Source organism: Argopecten irradians, chromosome 16 (assembly GCF_041381155.1).
Source record: "Argopecten irradians isolate NY chromosome 16, Ai_NY, whole genome shotgun sequence".
NCBI lineage: Eukaryota > Metazoa > Mollusca > Bivalvia > Pectinida > Pectinidae > Argopecten > Argopecten irradians.
This window is the reverse complement of record NC_091149.1, coordinates 31125030-31148388: the sequence shown is the minus strand read 5'-3', so window position 1 is coordinate 31148388 and position 23359 is coordinate 31125030. Positions and strand designations below refer to the sequence as shown.

General features: G+C 34.9%; 2 protein-coding genes across 3 annotated transcripts in view; one reads left to right on the top strand and one right to left on the bottom strand.

The window, feature by feature from the left end:
* The window catches only part of LOC138310542 (proprotein convertase subtilisin/kexin type 5-like), a 16501-nt gene extending 13858 nt beyond the window's left edge, over positions 1-2643 (bottom strand). Inside the window, exons 1-2 of one of the 2 annotated variants that reach the window (XM_069251799.1) lie at positions 2575-2643; positions 2158-2277 (exon numbers count right to left, since the gene is read on the bottom strand). In XM_069251799.1, the coding sequence (XP_069107900.1) occupies positions 2158-2229 (72 nt within the window). In that variant the 5' untranslated portion in view covers positions 2230-2277; positions 2575-2643. Of the gene's footprint in view, positions 1-2157; positions 2451-2574 lie in introns of those variants that run through there. The other variant, XM_069251798.1, reaches the window with a different exon arrangement.
* LOC138310543 (uncharacterized) lies at positions 1909-23359 on the top strand. The gene is made up of 10 exons (XM_069251800.1): positions 1909-1990; positions 6681-6899; positions 9600-9910; positions 11534-11706; positions 12067-12345; positions 12840-12926; positions 16418-16453; positions 16986-17045; positions 20200-20367; positions 21311-23359. The coding sequence occupies exons 2-10, from the start codon at positions 6685-6687 to the stop codon at positions 21692-21694; spliced, it is 1713 nt and encodes a 570-aa protein (XP_069107901.1). The 5' UTR covers positions 1909-1990; positions 6681-6684; the 3' UTR covers positions 21695-23359.

Below are 23359 nucleotides of genomic sequence, written 5' to 3'. Positions count from 1 at the left end.
GAAATATTGGCTGACGAGTGTGTAATACATATCAGCAAAGCCCAAACTCCTTGTCATAAGAATTGGCTCCTCAATAAGTAGATTAGTATTTATTTTTAACAAGTGATGTACGTCTTCCTTTGTTCCTGTTTGTTGGTTTTGAAGACCGGGTATTAAAAGTATTTAAGAAATGTATACATTTTCTTTTCTGAAGTGTTAAGCACTCCTATTTATTTCCAGATTTACTATCTAATCTAACTAGACGCAATACAAAAAACCCAGAGCAATATGGGGTACTTTGATCGACTTCATGACAAAAATCATTCTTTTATCAGAGGCACATAAATCTTTTATTTTACACTTTAGATAAAATTAAGAGGCATCCAGAACTGGTCTTAAATAACTTTGCGCTGGTTTCTCTGCTATCAATGTATACCAATTTTATTTCAATCAGGATATCGATAAGCAGAATACTACACATTATTCATCCCTACCCTCATCTAAAAGTGCTCTAATTCGAATAGTACTGAATAAGAAGATGGTGTAAAGGTATGGAAATACACTTATATTTTAGTACAACCACACATATCTGATTTCCTGCAGATCTCCCTTTAATGAAATGTAGTTTGTACTTTGTTCTAAGATGGGTAAGTATTACCGAAATTGTTTGCCTCACGTCTGCAGCACTGGTTGTCAGTATAATGTGACCGGATGGCGTATGTCGCTTGGTGTCTTTAGTAGCATGCTCAGTGATACAGCATTATAAAAGGGCAAGCATTCCACTATACCAGAAGAAAAACACGGATGTACTGTAGTCTCCTAAAATACGCACCACACACTACATACACGCCGCACACTGCATTAATGACCGTCCTTACATTACCCTGGCTATTTATAGGACGTTCATTAAAACAACAACAAAAAAACAAATTATGGTGATTTCAATATCCCTTTATTTTTAACAACACGTATCATAATCTGAACAATGTATCAGGAAATCGATCACAACTTTTCGGCGTATAATGTTGTACAACTGAAAAGGTTCAATTCTATGTATTGCACGTTGGAGCTGAACGAATGGTACCATACCCTTTAGAGCAGTAGGATCCCTTTAAGTCATACTGTAATGATAAGCCATACAAATGTAAGGTGACACCAATACACGTATTGGTAGTGATCGTCATAACTCTTTTATGGTGATGTTTGCCTACTTTTTAGAGAACAAAGGAAAGTGTTGGTATAGGAGAACCATGGAAAACCAATTATAGTCAGTTTCATAACAATTTAACCTGTGCTTACCTGTATTCGTTTACCTGAGCTACCTATAGTTTGTCAAAAGTAGGGAAATAGAGATATATCAATATATATAGTACAGTGTACGTACTATATATATTTTATGCATTTTGACAGACAATTGTGCATAATAGTTTATATGTTACATCTTTATAAATTTCAACATTGAGATAAGAATAAAGAACAAAATTGCATTCAAGTTTTAGGAGCAGTGTCACAGGAAGAGCAAATTGTTTTTACCAACTGTTTCAATTTCAAGAATTAGTAAAAATCATCGTTATTAGGAGAACCCAATCAAGACAATAATGTTTGTAATGTTGGCATGTGTACTTATGTAGCTATATAGAGAATATATCACAAGAAACTGTTCAATTCTATAAGATGATACATGTAACAATACACATGTAAATATGCATGTATCTAATCAATTATATCATATACAGTTGTATTCCATATACATTGTATATCAAACTTTATTGATGTCCCGACATTCCAATTCCACGCAGTAACAAGAAAGTCAACCATACTTATACTGTATATATTTGTATGTTAGACATTGAGAAAATCCAGCTATTTGGCATCAAGGATAATATTTTCGCATTTTTATGAACACAAGGTAATACATGTACATTGTATGTGTACTCGCCGACACACTACACGATGTGTGCATTCATCCGTGAAAAATCCTGGTCACGATCATAGGCAGTAAATGAAAAAGGTAAGAAGCTTTCAACCAGACATTTTTATACATATCTGCACTAATTTTTTTTTATTTAATATATGAAAATGAAAATTACAGATACTTAACATATATATATATATATACAATTTGTTCTGGTAAATCGTTTGAAACAACAGGAAGCGGTAGGCATGGAAACGACTTACCTGTGTTAGTATACACGTCTTCATTATAACGAGAACCTCTCTTATGTCCATTGTTATTGAAGAACAACGCATATTCTACCTGCTTCAGACAGATTATGACGTTATGGTGACATATTATTCCTGATGTATAATCCAGTCATTCCACAACGGATCCACCAACATGCAAAAGAACAAATGTTTGTTCGGTACATTATATTCAACTTAGGGAAGCGTGGAGACGTTTAACGATTGGTCTTCGGTAACCAATTTAAATATACGTGTAGATATTATCAATATACTGAATATTGTGTGCATGGTTTCACATTTGTTTTCCTTCATTTTTTTTACATAATATACATAACACAACATGTACAGAAGATACATAAAAGATAAATACAATATATGTCTGTTTTAAATCACACATTTCGTTGTACTTACAAGTATCTTATTAATATAACACAATACACAAATATATTGGGCATTCACGTTATTTCCCTTCATACCAATGTAGCGACAAAGTGAACTAGGGGAGACTATTCTTGATAAAGCAATGCACCCGCTTTAATATTCTATTACATATCTATTTTTCCCTCAGTTCTATTTATAAAGTTATAAGCCCTTTTTCTTCTTTTTTTTTGTTTGTTTTCATTATCACCTTTATTATATTTATTTATTAAAATTATTCGTTTTTGTCATTTCCGGACATTGGAAAGGATTTGTATAGGCTTTGCCTATTATCTAATCCAATTGTTAATACATTGCACTTTATTATATTTATGATCTATATTGTAATTATGTTTACATTTATTGTATTACCGATAATATATTTTGAAATGAAATAAAGCAATATACACCAAGGACAAGACAGAAAAATGGGGCGAGGGTAAACCTAGGTCAGAGATTTATAGAGTAAATATGGAACTTTTATCTCGTGGCATAAGCAAACAATATCATGTATTTAACATTAAGTGTTCACCATAAGAGAATATTATCTTATTATCAATAACTAGTTGGTAGTGACAGGAAAGTTTTCCTGAGAAAAAAAAACCTTCTCTATGATATTTGAGACAGAATTTCAATATATTTTGATCTAGGTAGACACTAGAATTGAGATCCCAGATTTAGTGGCCTTCTCCGATCATGCAATGAGCGCAGGCACAATTCTAAAACATATTTGCAATGTAGGTGGTGCTTAATAGTTTTTCTTACAACAAACTTAAATAGCTTAAACGCTTGCTTTAAACATGGGAAATCCAGAAAATACTTAGTTGACAGACAAAAGCATTCATTGAATTGACCTAATTTATATACGTGACCCAGCAAATGTGACCCTGGGATGTAATAATCTAAAGCAGATCATGACAAAATACAAATCAAGTGCTAAACATTACTATGAAGCCTTCAAATGGTTGTGAAAAATTAAAATATTTTCATCTCAATAACCGCGAAATTAAGATTCCAAATTTAGTCGCCTTTCACAATCATGCAGTGGAGCAGCAGGTATAATACTAACATCCTACCACGATGAAGGCGTTGTTTGAAATAAAACTCATAAATAAGTCTAAATAATTTAAAATCCTGCTTTAAACATGGGAAAACAGGATATGCTTAGGGACAGATGATACCATTCATTGATTATGTCCTAATTTATGCATGTGACACTAGGATGTAAACATCTTAGGCAGGTCATGTCAAGATCTATATGCAGTACTAAACATTAATTTCAAGCTATGAAATCTAAAAAAATCCTAGTTTTCAGCAAAAATATTTTAGTTTCTAATGCTAAATAGAATAATTGCTTAACTAGGTCTCGGTGACCTACTTTTTGAATTTTTCATCATTTTTTCTGAACTGAACTTCACAAACCCAATATTTACAGTCAAAGAATGTTTTCTCCATTCCAATATTTAATTAATTAGGACTTAAACAGTTAAAATGTATATTTTCACCCTTTGACCTCTGAAATTACCATGAACACAGAACAAATATGCAGCTGACCCTAATGTATCTTCATGCAAAATATTTTGCTTATCACTGAGTGGCCGTAAAACGGCGCAAAGTGATACCCCTCCTTTACACTTGCTTGTCTGTTTGTTTGATTAATTAACGTCCTATTAACAGTTATGGTCATGTAAGGACGGCCTCCCATGTATGCGGTGTGTTGCGTGTATGTTGTGCGAGGTGCGTGCCCTGGGAGACTGCAGTATATTCGTGTTGTGTCTTCTTGTATAGTGGTTTGTTTGTTTGTTTGTTTGATTAATTAACGTCCTATTAACAGCTATGGTCATGTAAGGACGGCCTCCCATGTATGCGGTGTGTTGCGTGAATGTTGTGTGAGGTGCGTGTTTTGAGAGACTGCGGTATATTCATGTTGTGTCTTCTTGTATAGTGGAACTTTTGCCCTTTTTATAGTGCTATATCACTGAAGCATGCCGCCGAAGACACCAAGCAACACACCCCACCCAGTCACATTATACTGACAACGGGCGAACCAGTCGTCCCACTCCCGTTATGCTGAGCGCTAAGCAGGAGCAGAAACTACGACTTTTATAGACTTTGGTGTGTCTCGGCCAGGGGACAGAACCCAGAGCCTTCCTCACAGGGGCGAGCGCTCAACCAAAGGCCAAAAGTGAGGTGGTGTCAAGGAGATTCTAGGAAGAACAAAGTAATTTGGGAGAAAGAAAAGATAAGATCCTAAATTTAGTCGCCTTTTACGATCATGCAATAGGAACAGCAGGTACAATTCTTACGCCCTACCACATTTTTACGATAAGTTTATTAACATAATATTCTTCTAATTAATACAAACATGTAAACAGAACGAAGGCACTGAGGTAACTTTCCTCACTGGTGTTAAGTTTTACAAAATAAATCCTTTGTCCTATAACACATAGAATACACTCTGTGTAACCGAGCAATCCTTATCTACAAGATTGTACTAAATTTCTGATCTCAAATAAGAACAATAACTCAATATATCTTATATATCTGTGTATAGTACCCGACCTATTCTAGCCTGTCTAGAATATCAGTAAATCCACAGTATTTCTTTAAATAGACATATATGTATGTACTCTGTTCAGAATGATAGCTTATCTTTATCACATAATCCACCCAATATCCAGTGATTTCGCCCTTGTAATATTTTTGCATATGTTACTAATGTATTATGACCTGGAGCGATTTTCATTGGCTTGAAAATCATTATGACGTCAGACAGAAACAATGAAATGACGTCACGTCAGGATTACGAGGACGGCAGAACAAAATGGCGATCTCTGCTGGATTTTTTTGGAATACATTTTGACGTGACATTCTTTGTCATGTAGGTATTTGTAGATATGTAATAAAAAGGCTCGCAAATATAAAAAAAAAATTTTTTCATATATTCTCGTTTCATAAAATCTGATATGAAATGAACACTAATGTAAGATCCTATATATAGCAACCAACCTACATTTTAACAATTGATAATAGCATGCCCAACCTATTTTGACTCTCAGAATAAGAGCATAATAGCTATTATACAATCCGACCTATATGCTATCAGCTAGCCTAAAGCTACAGCTGAGGGTTAATGTCTAACTTCCGGTATAGAGGTGATATGATACACTGCATAGGCATACTAACATACAACATCTGATGTCAATTTCACAGTCCAACAATTTACCCATTGAAAAAATCCCGGACGAGCTCCAAAATTGTCAGGAAAAATATATATGTTAAGAGGAGGTGTAGAAGAAACAGAAGACGTCCCAAGACGATTCCGCTCACCTTATCCCTTATTCCTTTCGTTAGGTATATTGAAAGATATTTGTTAGCTGGACTATGAAATGACGACAGAGCCGTTGAAGTACATTTAACATTTAATGATACATAAAAACAAAACAATAGGAGTGTCAAGTGTACAAAACAATATTATGCTACTATGTTCTGTACTACACCACGCTGGACGCGCCATCATTGACGACTCGCATACTGAGTGGTTCTTACGTTGTTCGTCGCTCCACCATCACAGTGTATATGTTTTTACACAACTCCACAGTTCTATAACAGTCTATTCCTTGAATATAGCATCCTTCTAAAATAAGTGATGCCTGCGAAACCGGATAGATTGACCAATCAAAAAATCATCATGGTTGCCCGCTACCGGTTCCTAGTGAGCGCAGCTTGGCGGGAAGTAGAGAACTAAGGGAAGTGAACCAGTCGAACTCCAGCGCGTTCTTTTTCATTTCAACATCCGGTGTAGTGTGAAAACTCCCGGCGAACACAAAATAGGGAGCACAACACCATCTTCTATATGTTCACAGTGGTGTATAATACAATCACCTTTTGCAGTGCATACCTTCTGTGTTGTAACTAATGTTTAAAAGGCATAATACACGTTTGTCTGACCATTTTAATGATTTTCACTGCTTAATTCATCAGACCTGATAGTTTTCAATAGATTACTGAAGAAGAAATAGCACGTCAAAATTTTCGCCCAGTTACGGCACAAATAACTTAAAAACAGGCTCTACGTAGTTTTCCCTTTTGCTTTTTAGAACAATGCCTCGGGAGGATACTGTTCCTATTGTAACACAAGACAATGCTGAGGAAGGACAACTGTTTCAGAATCGCGATGATACTCGCAGAAGGGGAACTACAGGAGAAACAAAACCACTGGAGCAAGGGAAACAGTACCATATCTTCATATCTTATTCATCGTCAGATCGGGATTATGTGCTGTGCCTCAAAAACCATTTGGAATATTTGGGTTTCAAGTATGCTATCATATTTCAGTATAGATTATTTGATATTTCGGAATATACGTTTCTGTGTGTTTGTTTTGATATTTATTTTTAAAAACAGTTTTTTTTAAACACGTGATGTATGCGATATGCGAATTTATACTTAACGATGTGAGATCATTATTTCCTTTGTAGATCCAGTCTGCTGAGGTCGACCACATTTTTTGTTTATGAAAAAATGTTGACATTTTCTCTTGGTTTCAAAAGTGTAACTTCGAGATTGTCGCGACGATGTTCGGAAGAATTCAGAATGCATCTTTCGAGCCTGTTTTTCACGTGTGCACGTTAAAACGATTTTTTACTTTTATTATTAAAAATACTTCCAGTGCTGCAACTTTATAAAAAGTGGTAAAACTAGAAAGTTTTAACCTCAGACAGACAAAAAATGTGTTTAACACTTAAACAGTTGTCTCTATGACAAACAGAGCGAAAGTTATAGACCATACAACTTTAAAGTAATATATGAATATTCCTCTCTTTGTGTGATGATCCTTATGAGTTGGGGATTTAAAATTGTGTAAATAGTTGACAATGACACTTTCTGAGGGGCAGTGCTAAAAGAGGTTAGAGATTAGTAATTTTTTACAGATTGTCGGACTTTGACTGACACCCTCAGGGGCCTGAGGGGCAGGTCATTTCTTCTTTGCTGAATGCTATGAATGGATATGGCATATTATTTTTACATAAACTTTACATTTTCTTTTGAATGTTACAATACATCTTTAAGTAATTTGAAACCAAATACATCTTTAAGTAATATGAAACCAAGCAATACATGCCACATCAGATACACGACACTACTATATCACGTTAAAACAAAATATATGTTTGGTATTACTGAATTAATCCAGGTGAGCGATATAAAGGTGTTACAACAACGATGATTTAAAAAAGACTTAAACTAGAAATATGTCTGTTGGACATTAAATGCTCGCTAAATACTTCCTAACCTTAATTTCCGCTATGAAATCATCCTCTGCAACAGATGTACGTAGCACTTTCGCTCATTATCCTTGGGACTATTGCAAGAAGATTGTTTACGCCCTTGGTGCATTGTAATAATACTTTCCTTTACTTCATCAGAACTCTAAATGTGAAATTACTTTGAAGTTCTTTGTTACATAAAAGTGTGTTTATTTTCATATTGATAGTGATACGATACACTTATTTAGCTCTTCAAAATAGTCGTCCGCTAGAACACCGTCCAGTCTCTGTGCACGTGGTGACTTACCTGTGTCATGCTTGAACGCCTCTCTGGGGTACATTAGATCTAGAGGTCAGACACTCAGACTGATATTTTATATTATTATACCTCAAGTGAGAATCCTGCATTCTGATTGGTCGAGAGATATTTTGTATTTTACACTATCATACGGCAGTTAGCATTATAACAATGGGAGACAATGAACACGTTCGTAGCAACCCCCTTGCAACGGGTGATAGTGTATTTTTGACAGTGCAAAATATTAACCGCCCGAAAAAGATGTGCACTCGTTTCTTTTTTCGACGCCATCTTTGTTTTTGAAGCGACACTTCAAAATTTCTCTGGAGCTATTCAGTAATAGTTTTGCCAAATTTGTCTGTTTATTTATATTTTTTTTTTCAAATTAAGTACGGAGCTTTCCGTTTACAAATATTCGCTTACCGTCCAAGCGCTATATGTTGGTTTTAATGAACCCGTCGGTGATTAGGTGAAAGGAAGACATGCGATTTCAAGCGTCTTTGTGACGTTGCTAATGTTGTAAAAAGACGACTTTACGAAACCAAAATTCATTGAGATTTACAAAAACGTTAAGATTTTATCAATCGCAGGAGACAAGACAACAACAAAAATTCACAGAATGCTTGTTGTGAGTATTATTTTTACAATGCAATGGTAATTAGCGCTAATGAGTACAGTATGGAAGCTGATATGTTATTTTACTGCCGACGGTGAGTTTGCGACTTTTGCTAAAATAAGTAAAATGTTTCAATAGATTGCATTTACTTGAAAACTAGTTTTATTTCTAGACTTTTAGTATAATAAAATAAATACAACCTGCATTAAAGGATGACAGTGCCTAGTGTCACACCTCGGAATATCACTGTCACCCCAGGCGACCTCGGGGTGACACTAGGCACTGTCACCCTCTAATGCAGATAGTATTTATATAATGTGTTTTTTATTGTTTCTCTTACGCAAGGCTGTGTGATTTTATAAATATTAATTAGAACTGCAGCAAATGCGGTCTATGGTCACAGGGTTTAGTAAGCGAAAGTGCAACGTACACCTAGGACCTAGGATGATGTGAAATAAATTAAATATGTGGCCGGTACTAAAAGTTATCCGTTTCGTCACTTTCTTTTATTGACTTAATAAACCTGAATTGCATTGTATTGTTCCGGAAGTTTCCAAAGCCGATAAGATGCGTTTAGACTGTGTAATGTCAATGTTGTTTATTTACAGTATGTTATCGCTGACAAGTATATCTAAATATATGTTTTTGAAAGTTTGGTGTCACTTAATCACGGCGAAATATATTAAACGCTATACAAGACACTGACATCCGGTATCGCGTGCGCAGTTGGAATCTGCGCATAGCGGATGTACAAAGACTCTACACCCGACAAGGAAAATAATAGTACGAGTACACTCGCACTAAAAATAACATTACATATTCCATTATCATTCAGATGTATGATGTCAGAACACGACTTCACGCCGGGTCGTCCTACTATGCAGAACATCGAAAGTTTTATGAAGATATGCCAAAAGGTTCTCTTCGTCGTCACGACAAGCTTTCTGGAGAAGGAATTTTGTGACATAGAGGTAGAAATGGCACATACATACGCCGCTGAGCATCGTATAAAAGGTTATATAATGGTCATTTTACTGGACGACTGTAAACTACCGCTAAGGATAAAATACATTACCTACATCAACGGCATTAGTACTGAGCCGCAGGATGTCGCACTTAAAGTGGAGGATGCATTTACTCATCAAGGTAATATCTTGTATATTTTATTTTGGGTTGGTTTATTAGGTCCTTTTAACAACCAGAGTCATTTAATGACAGTCATGTGTTTAATGTATTCCTCTAATTCAGGAAGACACAACAAGAATATACCTTAACACTTTACACACACAGCGCACCGCATGCATGGAAGTCCGTCCTTAAAATTTAAAATGATCCTGGCTATTAATAGAACGTTGATTTAGCGAAAACAATAAAGCAAACTATAGCTTTCCTGTTGATACTCTAATTATGAAGTATAAGGTCAGTTTATATTAAGAGGTGGGAAGTGAGTTTCATTTGATTTACAAATGTAATTACCCAGGATAATATGATGTTACAGCCGTGCTACCCCAACTGAGAACGACGGGTACATATATGTATCGATGTATTGAATGAGTGTACTACTGTAGCCGTGTTATGCTACGCAGGGGCCTCTCATCCAGCTTAACGAAACTGAATGGCTAGTTAGCTTAACCGATCTATATCATCATCAATCTGCACAATATATGGGAAGGAGAACAGAATCGAGACCCGTCTAACTTAAAACATATTAAATCTTTGTGTTAATAAGGAACCATTTTTAACGAATACATGAAGCATGTTTTTGGTGTAATTTAACTTTCACCGTATCCACCAACAGTAATGGAAGGATATTACTTTCTCAATTTAAGCGATAAAATAATGTGGTTTTAGCGACATCTATTACTAAAAGGACATACAACAATTTTTGTATGTGTCTCAGTTTATTTAACACTAAAAAGTAATATTGTTCGATGTCTGATGTGGTGAAAAAAATGACATGAAACCAGACCAATTCAGGCGTTTGTTGAAAAGGGTCCTGCTAAAATGATCGTTTGAAGCATTGATTTTAAGTTCCAAACAGTCAAGGCCCCAAGAATTTTCATTGAAATCGGAGGATTTGGAAATTTCCACCTCGCTATGGACCATCTTAATTTAACAGGAAAAAACAACTTCATTATGCAAACACGAATCTTCATACCATGTCCAATTTCATTGAACATTTTAAAATAAGTGTAAAACAAAATGATTTAGAAATTTAAAGTCCAATTGGTGTACAAAAGCAGATGAAGTTTCAGAAAGCAGACATTGAAGTTCATGCTGTAGATATATATGTAAAATGGTGAATTTATACAGAAGGAAAAACCTGGAATAAATACAGAAATTTGATTCTGCGTCAATAGAGGATTAAATGATTTTCATTGTAATTTTGTGTAATTTGTCATATTTTGGATTAAAAGATAACGGACTACTCCTGTTTGTGTGTTGTGCAGGTAACATATATGAAAGTTACTCCGATAATTTGGGAGTTAAAGTAGAGAAACAACAATAGATGATATCACAACTATGTTTTCTTGCAATACATGATGTATATGAACTCTCATAAGTCAAAAACAAGAATACATTTTCTAGGAACACTTCATTTTTCTTTTCATTCCCTTGCAAGAAAAGATCCCGCGATATAAGACAAAAACATATGCCTATATCTTAATCCAAATACTTATTTCCTACTCGTTTATCTTTTTTTCAAACACAACATACCTATACCTGTAGTTTATATTCTTGGCATACATTTTTTCTTTTCTAACTTAGACGTTATGCCACCAAACACCCAACACGATGTAATGGAAAACATCAGAAGTGGCCAAGTCATACTAACTAAGTACCCAGAACAACAGTCGTCCAGATTATGTTGTAACCCAAGCTATCAACTCAATGACCTAACGGAAATAGAACTAAACAAACTGAAGTCTTCATCAATACAGGTGGGTATAGTCATATAGGACGGGCACTGATGCTAAAGATATTTAATAAATCAAACTGTGCATACATGTAAAGAATAAAAATCTTTATTCATAGAAAATAATATCATGAATCGTCAGTTCAGAGGCTCTGTTCAACAAAGATCTTACAAATTACATCTTCAAGTCAAGTCAAGCTCTCTGTGTATTTTGTTGCCTGTTTATCAAATCAAGATTACTGTGTCAAGTTCTCTGTGTATTTTGTCTGTTTATGAAATCGTTTCATCTTAAAGTGACAAATATCACTTAGCAAAAATTGCTCGAAAGAACATTTTTTGTATTTGATTAGATCGAGTCCATCTTTTTGAAATGCATATGTTACAGGAATCTGCGAAGCTTTACAGTGAGATGGTGCAGAACATCAACGGATCGTTCCTCCTGAAGCGATTGTTTATCTGTAAAGGCGTACGAGGAAATCTAAATTGTGCCGTCCTGGTTGCGTTAGCTACGCTTGCCATTACTGCGTTATCCGTCTTTGGATATCTTTTGATTGCACGACCGATCGAATATGACAATATTTTTCTGTTTTGTGTGATTCCATTAACACTACCGATTATATTAAAACTTTGCGGATGGTGTTACTTGGTATGTCTATTGAACCGGGTAAGTCATATAAAAATGATATATGTATATGTATATATATATATATCAAGAAAAAAGTACGTGTCAATGTAGAGTTGAATATATAAAACATAAAGCTCAACGACCTTCCTCAAGTACTTTCGCCATTTCGTGATGGCTCTTCGGGAATATAAATGTTTATTTTTCAAAGAACAAATCCATGACCTCATGGATTTCTTATTTGAAAAATAAACATGAATTATTTTATACTGTATGTGAATTTTTTTTTTCAAATACTCCACAATACAAACTACTTGTTCTTTTAGGACCGGTTATAATTCATAAACACGGATAATTTATGTGATTAACAAGGAAACATTTTCTAAGAGCCTTTTCATAAATTTCACCCATATTCGGAGTTAATGTATTTATAGATTGCTACACATATATGCATTTAAAACTGATTTATATGTTTAAAGATACATATAAATGATATCAAATGTGTTATCTTGATAAATGAGTCTCCTTTATTTCAGGTTGTCAAAGATCATCTACAGATGAATATCGACTTCAAATCGCAAAAATATCTTGTTATATGTAGGTCACTTTGTGACAAATTATGTGTATCCTTTTAAAACGTTTATAAGTATCAGCTACAAATTTTACTAATATTACACGTATAATATAACCAAATCGGGTGTATAATTTGAGTTCCGCATCAGCTGTCCTGCAGGTAGATATAGGGCGTTAGAACGGTACTCGCTGCCCCTGTATTAAGTGATAGTAAAATTCGACTAAATTTAGCACCTCCGTTTTAGCCTTCATTTGAGTGTTCGCACCTGTAACGTTTGTTTTGTTAGTTATTTATTAAATGTGTCCAGGTAAGATGTGCTATAAAATGGGCCTGGTGACCACTATTACATGGAGACACAGCAAAATTACCCTAGATGTTATAGGATGATAAGCCCTACCAACCAATCAACGTGATACAAGCAAAACGAAATATGAAGTACAGACGGACGACGGACACTTGTTTGTTTGATTAATTAACGTCCTAATAACAGCCGGTCATGTAAGGGCGGCCTCCCGTATATGTGACTTGTTTGTTTGTTTGATTAATTAACGTCCTAATAACAGCCGGGTCATGTAAGGGCGGCCTCCCGTGTATGTGACCGGCCTCCCGTATATGTGACTTGTTGTTTGTTTGATTAATTAACGTCCTAATAACAGCCGGGTCATGTAAGGGCGGCCTCCCGTGTATGTGACTTGTTTGTTTGTTTGATTAATTAACGTCCTAATAACAGCCGGGTCATGTAAGGGCGGCCTCCCGTGTATGTGACTTGTTTGTTTGTTTGATTAATTAACGTCCTAATAACAGCCGGGTCATGTAAGGGCGGCCTCCCGTGTATGTGACTTGTTTGTTTGTTTGATTAATTAACGTCCTAATAACAGCCGGGTCATGTAAGGGCGGCCTCCCGTGTATGTGACTTGTTTGTTTGTTTGATTAATTAACGTCCTAATAACAGCCGGGTCATGTAAGGGCGGCCTCCCGTGTATGTGACTTGTTTGTTTGTTTGATTAATTAACGTCCTAATAACAGCCGGGTCATGTAAGGGCGGCCTCCCGTGTATGTGACTTGTTTGTTTGATTAATTAACGTCCTAATAACAGCCGGGTCATGTAAGGGCGGCCTCCCGTGTATGTGACTTGTTTGTTTGTTTGATGTAAGGACGGCCTTCCACGTGTGTAGTGCGTATGAGTGTGCGGTGCGTGTTTTGAGAGACTCGGTATATTTGTGTTGTTGTTTTTATATATTGGATATGTTACCCTTTTTATAGTGCTATATCACTGAAGCATGCTGTCGAAGACACCAAGTCGTCCTAATCCTGGTATGTTGATCGCTAAACAGGAGCACTTTTATAGACTTTGGTGCAGTTCATATGCTATATATAATTTTGATAAACAAACTTCTGTAATTTATTAATTTTCTAAAAAAAGACGTCATTTGTAAGAGTAACGTCATTTGGACATTAGTCAATAATTCGACGGAATATATCCTTTATTTTTCAGTAGTTCGTGCAAAAGATTCAAATTATAATTCTGATATAAGAGAAACTGTTCCACGTTCCTATTTATGACATTTATGTACATTTACCTGCTCAAAATATTCGCCTTTGATGCGGTTTCATCGTTAATATAATGATTTGTACCACTGATGATCATCTTTGTGCTCGAGTGTGCATTGATAAAAACAATTCACCATTGTTTTTTAAGATGTCATTGATGACGTCATAACGATTTATTAAGAAATCCTAATTGTAAATTATTGTATTCATACAAATTGTGGAATCGTTTGCTCTCCATAATGTCCTATTCCACACCAATCTATTTAAAATAAGACTTGTATTGCGCTCCAAGTTACCATACTCTACACCTTACGCTCCAATACAATATCTAACAGTGCCCATTCGGGGTCACCTCAGCTTAACCTCTATGGTTAGCCAATCAGCGTGTCGCCTACGAAATATTCGGTGTGGTTGATTATCTCGGATATGTCTCGAGATGTTCTTATTATATGTCAGAGGTCATGCTGTGGTGACCCCAAACGGGGAACTGTTAGATATTGTATTGGAGCGTAACGTAGAGTATCGTATTGGAGCGGAATTACAAGTCTAATTTTAATTAGATTGATTTCATACAATTATGATTTGTACTGAAGAAGTTATATCATCCGGAACATGTTTTCTAAAACACCCTCTATGTACGTTATTCGGAAAGAGCATTGGGCTCAGAAACTTCGACTGGGCATTGGAAATTCACAACTGCGCCGATGAATACTACAACAGCGCGACCGGGGCCGTATGGTCAATATGATTATTAGGAGATATCGAGTTTCGGACAATTTATATTGAACATGTTTATCGTAATACCAACATAATGACACCGAGATCGGTGATAATCTTTGTGTATGCGTTTGTCTGACAGACAGCTATTCTTCACAGGTAAATGCCTAAATACATCTGTTTACATGTACATAACTAGGTACTTGGGTCTGTATTGTTATGTATGGCACTAAATACATGTAGTTATGAGATAAGGGAGATAACTCCTATAGCTTTATTATCAATACATCCTATAAAGGTCATATCATTAATCTAGGTTATAGAACTTTCTAGAATATTATCATGTATAAACAAAATGTTTGTAAACATGTTGATTATAAGTAGAGATCTAGAATGATCTATTTCCAGAAAGTTCTGTGTGTTTATTTGTTTACTGGTTTTAGTTAGATATTTCTAGAAGCAGAAGGTTCTCCAATATTCTTGAATTAGGGTTTAGCTATATATACTCCAGCTGTCCAATGCTAATCAGAACTGTAATGAGACATATCAAGAATTGTACAGTGCCATATAAGATTCTATTTGGAGAGCTATTGTGACTTTATCTGTGGATTATTACAACACTTTGTGTGGATTTATTCATATTGCCTGGAACTTTACAAATCATCTGTGGACATTCATTTTTCTCCTGGATTTGTGATTATTGTTAATTTGAAACCTGGAAGGATCAAGGATTATACCAGGACATTCGCATACAAATAAGTAACACTTTAAATCATCGTATTATTCTTGTACCACCACCAATTACTTTAGATTCTGTAAACCATCTCTGTATAATATTGTATATATAATTAAATTGTGTTTTGAATTTTGCTGCTGGTTTCTCATTTCTGTTATTCGTTCATGTAACAGTATGTTGCCTTAACTAACACAAAATTCTTCGCCTGTCTCTCTTAAATGCACACGTATGAGTAGGTGTGGAAAGATTTGTGTTGCCAATTATATGTACTATGCATAACCTTGAGATATGAACGCGAGAGAGATAGAATAGGTAGAGGTGAAAAGAATAGTGAAAGGAAAAATATTTGTATTAAGTAATAGTTTGAGTAAAAGAGTGTATTAAATCTGACAACGGACTAACCAGTCGTCCCACTCACGGTATGCTGAATCAGTCGTGTTGTTGGACTGCATGTTACTAGATATTTCTAATAGAATATATCAAAAGGAAATAGGCAAACAAATTATGGATGAATTCATAATCCTTGACTGACAAAGATTTCGTTTTTGTACTACAATATGGAGCCATGCTGGGTAAGTCCTTTTTCAGTTATTTGTGTTGTAGCTGTGAAGTGCACCGTATTGTTTACGTAAATATCAAAATAAATGGGAGGGCTGAATTCAGTTGCGATTTCTTAGTTTCGTTTAAAACGGAACTAGGAACCAGGCCCTAGTTTCATTTAACTTAACCGGAACTAGGAACCAGAACCGAGTTCCCTTTAAGCTTAAACAGATATAGGAACCAGACCCGAGTTCCGTTTAACTTAATCGGAACTAGGAACCAGACTCGATTTCCGTTTAAGCTTAAACGGAACTAGGAACTCGCAACCAACCTCAGCCCTCCAAATAAATGTGCAAAATAGTCAGAAAAGACACGAAGAACGATTCCTAAGCTGTTAATCCGAGGAGTTGAGACAATGTGATTTGTTATTGCATCCAGATTGAAATAAAAAATCAAAACCAAAAAGAAAAAAATCAGAGGATATATAAATTTATGATATTCTAAATATGAAAGTGATTAAAACGTCATCAAAATATAAAATGATATCCCTTGTTTCGATTTCAGGATTATATGGAGGAGAGAGCGCGAAAACAATGGCCAGAAGCTTCTGATGACGACATAGTTGTATGTATTTTTACTGAGTAGTAGTTTTGTTTGCTCTCTGTGTCATCCAAACATTATTGAAACAGGCTTAGGCGACATATAATCCCTGTGTTTAATTAATCATTTTTCGTCGATATTTTCTAATTTTTGACAAGGAGGTAGTTGCAATTGAATGATTTTTTTTGTAACTCCTGGATACTAACACCGCTATTCACACAAAATATCATCGATACCACATCTAATTTGATGGATATTTCTAGCGACTGATATTTTTATTCTATTTAAAATGAATTAGTAGATTCCAGGTGTTACAAGAAAGAATAACAGAAATGAGAAACCAGCAGCTAAATTCAAAACACAATTTATTTATATACACAATATTATACAGAGATGGTTTACAAAATCTAAAGTAATTGGTGGTGGTACAAGAGTAATACGAGAATTAAAATCTCTTTACACCTGCTGAGACCATCAGCTTTAACATTGTTGCTCCTGGGAATCCACACTGGGTCTATACTAACCACATTGTCATGACAAACGTCGTGAATGTTCTCTGCTATGGCCTGTAACTCTGTGTTTTACTACCTTTCTGAATGATACTGACCACATTCTTATTGTCAGTGAACCATTGTACACTGTGTCCTTCCAGACACGCGGCATTTGATTGTAATATTCTATTAACTATTTCCAGCTCTCTCCACGTAGAGCTTTTAGCTTTTTCACACTCTGCCCAAGTACCACAAACCTCGGTCTGATCCTCCTTATCTACATATCCTCCATAACCCTCGCCCGAGGCGTCTGTATGTAACGTTGAAAGTCTTGTAGTTGTGTATCTTGTGAGTCTTTCTGGTGGAAATGTAGAACTCCAACGCAGATTGAGTGGCTAGTTATATAGCAGTGCACCGGGTAACAAACGTCAATATTTGCGTATGATGCCCAATACCTGAAACATTTGATACCAAGGTAGCTGCTGTATAACATAGGGAAACATGGCTATTCATCAGAACTTATCCGTATCATAATTAACAACATGGCTATGTAATTAGTAGTTATACAATGACCCTAACAGAAGTTGGTTTCTAATAACGCTTTATATGTGTACGTACATGTTATGCTATTGTAAATAAGAAATACATGTGCTTGACCTACACAATGCAATATATTTAAAAGCCGCACATGCAAATGTAGATAATTATATATTAGTCCAAATTTCTAACTCTAAAATTCTTATCATTATTATATTATACTACATGTTTAAACAGAATATGTATACTCGACTACATTTTTTAACTTCACCCAATTCAATTTTCTGATTTGTTTTGACCAGAACTCTGTCTCTGTCATGGCCTTATCTGTCACTATGACGGGAGCCTTCCAGCTCGCTCTGGTGTTTATACACATATACATTTCTCTTGTCTTAAGTTTTACTAACTTACCAACACCTGGTTGCATAGAAATTATCAGCCCCGCCACACTCGTTACGTCTCGAACTGGCAATTTTGTGGTCTTGTCGAGCAAATTCTCAACCCTTCTCTCGGATATGTACAACTTACCTTCATCCATCTGCCAACGAAGCCCTAACCATACCAAGCATCTTTGCGCTACCCAACAACATTTGTCTTTGGCTACCAGAAAACCAAGATCATCTAGATCTTTCCGAACTTCTAAGCTGAACCGATTAGCTTTACCTTCATAGGCCATGGGCTAGGAGGGTCCCACAGAATTTTACTAAAAATTGAAAAATAGTCATAACATTGACATTTTTCAACCGACGTAGACAAATGAGGTATCAAAATGACCACAATAGAACAACAAATACATATCAGGACAAAACAATCCAATATATGTAGTGATTTTTACGCAGGAAATGAAAAAAAATATGATTTTAAGCTCAAAGATGGTGATATTTTAGCAAATTTTTCATATTTGGCATGACGCAGCAAAATGTTTCCCAACATCAAACTATTATTTTTAATAGGTTTTTTTATCAATTAGTTTAAGCAACAAAAACAACAAAAACCAATGTTAACATCGTATAAGTTCCGGTTATGACGTCATCAAGATGGCCCCCATCTCGAATTTCACTGAAAAATGAAAAATAGTCATAACATTGACATTTTTCATCTTTGCTTTTCGCTGTGCTCTATATTCAGCTTTGAACATTCGTTTTTCATCGTCAGAATCGTCAGCCAAAGTTTTTGTTTCGTATTTAGCAACAGTCCTCCAACCCAATTCTGAGCTGTCCGCCAATTTAATCATTTTCTGTCTATGTTCTATTTAATGAATACCTTGACTGATCTTTTCGAGCGCTTCATCTTTCATATCTTCTCGTAAAGAACCCTCTGCCTCTCTCAAGGTTTGTCCGACTTTAGCGTTCACTTTGTGTTGTTCTTCATTCCCTTTTTTGTTGAAGTGGTATTTTTCTGTAGTGATCAGTTCGATTTTGGCGACCTGAACATCACTCAAAGCTCTCTGCGTCTCCGAAATATGGCTTTGAATAGTGTCTAATTTCTTTGAAACCAAGCTCACTTAGCTTGTCGAGAAGTCCTGATTGAGCTTCTTTCACTGTGGATTGCACCAGATCGTGTATGTCTCTCTTCTCCATCATGACCGTTCCCGCTGAGAAGCAAGGCTAGAATGACTTTTCTCTCCACGTGACTGCCTATCCTTACATTACTTGCACGGATATCTCGTGCGGACTGCCAAAAGCCCGCGATAATACTCATGAATATGCATGAGTATCAACCTAATTGACTGGACGAACCGGAACAGACAAATGTTTCCTGCTTTACTCTCGAAACGCAGAAAAATTATATCATATTTCGCACGTTTTCCTTTAGGGAGGGGGTAAATTTTCTATAGTTTATATAGGAAAACACATTTGTAAACATTATTTGCTTAGTTTCCATAGGAAATGAGTCACACTAGGGCATAATTGTTAGCCTGAGATAGTATTTTAGCATCATATCCATTGTGCATGGTCTTTTTTACCGATTTTTAGCACCGAGTGTGGTTAGTATTTTAAAATTTATGTTCGTAATTTATAAATACCAATACTCAAATGGTATTAATTCATATACAATATATATTAATCGATAATTGTATTTATATTTATGTACGCTGCCTTTTCCGTAAATTCATCTCAACTGATCATAAATCATCTTTCTATTTACAGAAAACATGCAAGGAAGAATTATTCAAATCGGTTCGCTATCTAAGTTTCTATAATTTACCGAAAGCAACGGTTTTACGCCACAAAACTCACAATGATACGGTATGCTTGTGTCAATTTTCAAAAGCAGACTGGGCCCAGAAACCTTCAGCAATTACCAACGAATGTAAAGTAAGTTTTCAAAGGACAAATGTTTATTTTTATTCATTTTGCAGCAAATGTGAAGGAAGCCTGGTTTTCCCGTTGTCAGTTTAAGGTGTCTCAGTGTGCTGCTCAGTATCTTTGAAAGTGATTTAACAATGCTTAAGCTTGCGAAGCAGCATAAACGTTAGAATTGTACCCGCAGCCCCTATTGCTTAGTGTATTCGACGGCATGCTTCAGTGATATAGCATTAAAAAAGGGCAAAAGATTCAAACATGCACCGTGCTCTTCACAAGCGCAAGACATCACACACGGGATGCCTACCTTAACTGACCCTGACTGTTAATAAGACGCGAGGATTCTAAAAAACTACTACAAAGAGGCTATTTTGCCTGTCATAGCTCAAACATACCGATGTTGAGCTCGTAGCGCAAGAACACACCGGACGCTGGCCTTCAACATATATTATATGGAATCTTTTATGATATGGCCAGTAAAGTATTATCTGTGTTGTTCCTTAAATCTTAAATTCTTAGTGCAGCTAAAGACGACAACATTTGATTATAGTAATGGAAACAAACCCTAGAATATCGGATCAGCAATCAATATCTGATATATAAAAATATAAAGTGGTAATTTAGAGCCCAATGCTGAATGATTATTTATCAGTTACACAAGGTAATTCGGTTTTCTTTCCATCTCACATTGAACTTGTAATGAAAATCATTAAAACTGAAAATGACTGTTACCATGCCATTTTTCCATCAGGCGGCTCAAAGTGCAATCTGGGACATTATGAACTTCTAATACCCCTTCAGCGTTTTCCAAGCTATAACAAACTTAACTGTCAGAATCGAAGGTGCTTGGAAAATCTGATGAACAGCTGATGCTAATGAGATTGAATAGACTAAATATCAATTATTTCAACAGGTTTTTATTTGGTAACTAATTTAACCTTATTTCTTTTTGTAGACTACGGATACTGACATAGTCAACGAAACAAGTGTCCTACAGATTGTAGAAAACGAGGAAGAATCAGAACTTCACGTGATTGAGAGTGGAAATACAGTATCTGGAAACTTGCATGGTATTGACAATATTAATTTTGAATTAACAGACAACGCGGATGAAACGCATGCAAAAATTGCTCAAAGTGAACCTTATTCTGGTACAAGACGAGTGGAAGGAGATATCTCACTATCAGGAGGAGAGACATTGAACTTGAACGATATCCAACTTTTCCCGCCATTACGCAGTACTGGTGAAAGTATTAATCAAATTTCTCAGGACGAGGAATTATATTTTCGCGGAGAAAATTATATAGATGAGGAAACATACGCTAAAACATGTGTGTGAGAATGATAATTTTGGGAAACTAAAGGACACCGTAGGAACAGTCCCCAGTAACCTCATTTCATAGAAAAATGAAGAAAATTGTTTACAAACTGGAATCCGGGTAGCTGATTCTAATAAAAGTTTGTAAATAACATTTGGTTCACATATACATATATTGATATAAACATTATAAAATTTACAATAATTGGTTACAATGATATAGGGAGTGTCCTTTTAGGTCTATAAGCTCTTTGCGGTAAAAGTAAAGTAGAATTTTTGTGTCAATCTGAATATTAGCGGTTAAGATATGATTGTGCTAATTCTATTCATCACTGCGCTAACATTTTAAATATTACTTAAATAAATTGCAGAACACACGTTTTTTAATCATTTTTAAAATAATAATGTATTGACTAGTATCCTGATGTCTTATTGCTAATAACACTTTGTAGTTTTCTGGTGTAATACTATTTTAATGTCAAGTATATGTACAGTATTGTTCTATTGGGCTCTAAATCCAGATATAAATATATTTTCTGTCTTTCAACACATTGTGTTAAATTATTGTTATAGCTTCATTTTATGTAACGAACTGAAAGAATCAGCGAGGGAGAAGATCTGGTTCGACGTTTCTTGTGAGAAATTAGATGTGTCATTTGTCTCAGACTCTATCACATGAAACTATAACTTATAAACATTTATTTTTGTAACAAACTAAGCGTAACGGTAAGGATGATATAATGGTGTAAGGTTCTACATTTTTATATAACAATAATGGAAAAATCCGAGAGTAAGTGTCTACATTTTTATACAAGAATGATGTCACAAACTAAGAGTAAGGGTCTACATTTTTATATAATAATGATGTAACAAACTGAAAGTAAGGTTCTTTATTTTTATATAATAATAATGTAACAAAGTGAGAGTAAAGGTCTACATTTTTATATAAAATTGATGTAAAAAGTGAGAGTAAGGATCTATATTTTTATATAATAATGATGTAACACACTGAGAGCAAGGGTCTATATTTTTATATAATAATGATGTAACAAAATAAGAGTAAGGATCTATATTTTTATATAATAATGATGTAACAAAATGAGAGTAAGGGTCGATATTTTTATATAATAATGATGTAACAAAATGAGAGTAAGGGTCGATATTTTTATATAATAATGATGTAAAAAGTGAGAGTAAGGGTCTATATTTTTATATCATATATCAAACTGAGAGTTAGAATCTGGATTTTTATATAATAATGATTAACAAACTAAGAGTAAGGGTCTACATTTTTATATAATAATGATGTAACAAACTAAGAGTATGCGTCTACATTTTTATATAATAATGATGTAAAAAGTGAGAGTAAGGGTCTATATTTTTATATCATATAACAAACTGAGAGTAAGAATCTGGATTTTTATATAATAATGATTAACAAACTGAGAGTGAGGGTCTACATTTTTATATGATAATGATGTAACAAAGTAAGAGTAAGGGTCTACATTTTTATATAATAATGATGTAACAAAGTGAGAGTAAGGGTCTACATTTTTATACAATAATGATGTAACAAACTGAAAGTGAGGGTCTACATTTTTATATAATAAAGATGTAACAAACTGAGAATAAGGGTCTATATTTTTATTTCATGTAACAAACTGAGAGTAAGGGTCTATATTTTCA

Excerpts from the sequence above, each read along its gene's own strand:
- LOC138310543 (XM_069251800.1), top strand. The coding sequence starts at position 6,685 with ATGCCTCGGGAGGATACTGTTCCTATTGTAACACAAGACAATGCTGAG. Across the intron at positions 11,707-12,066 it reads TGAAGTCTTCATCAATACAG|GAATCTGCGAAGCTTTACAG; the intron begins GTGGGTATAGTC and ends CATATGTTACAG. Across the intron at positions 20,368-21,310 it reads CAATTACCAACGAATGTAAA|ACTACGGATACTGACATAGT; the intron begins GTAAGTTTTCAA and ends TTCTTTTTGTAG.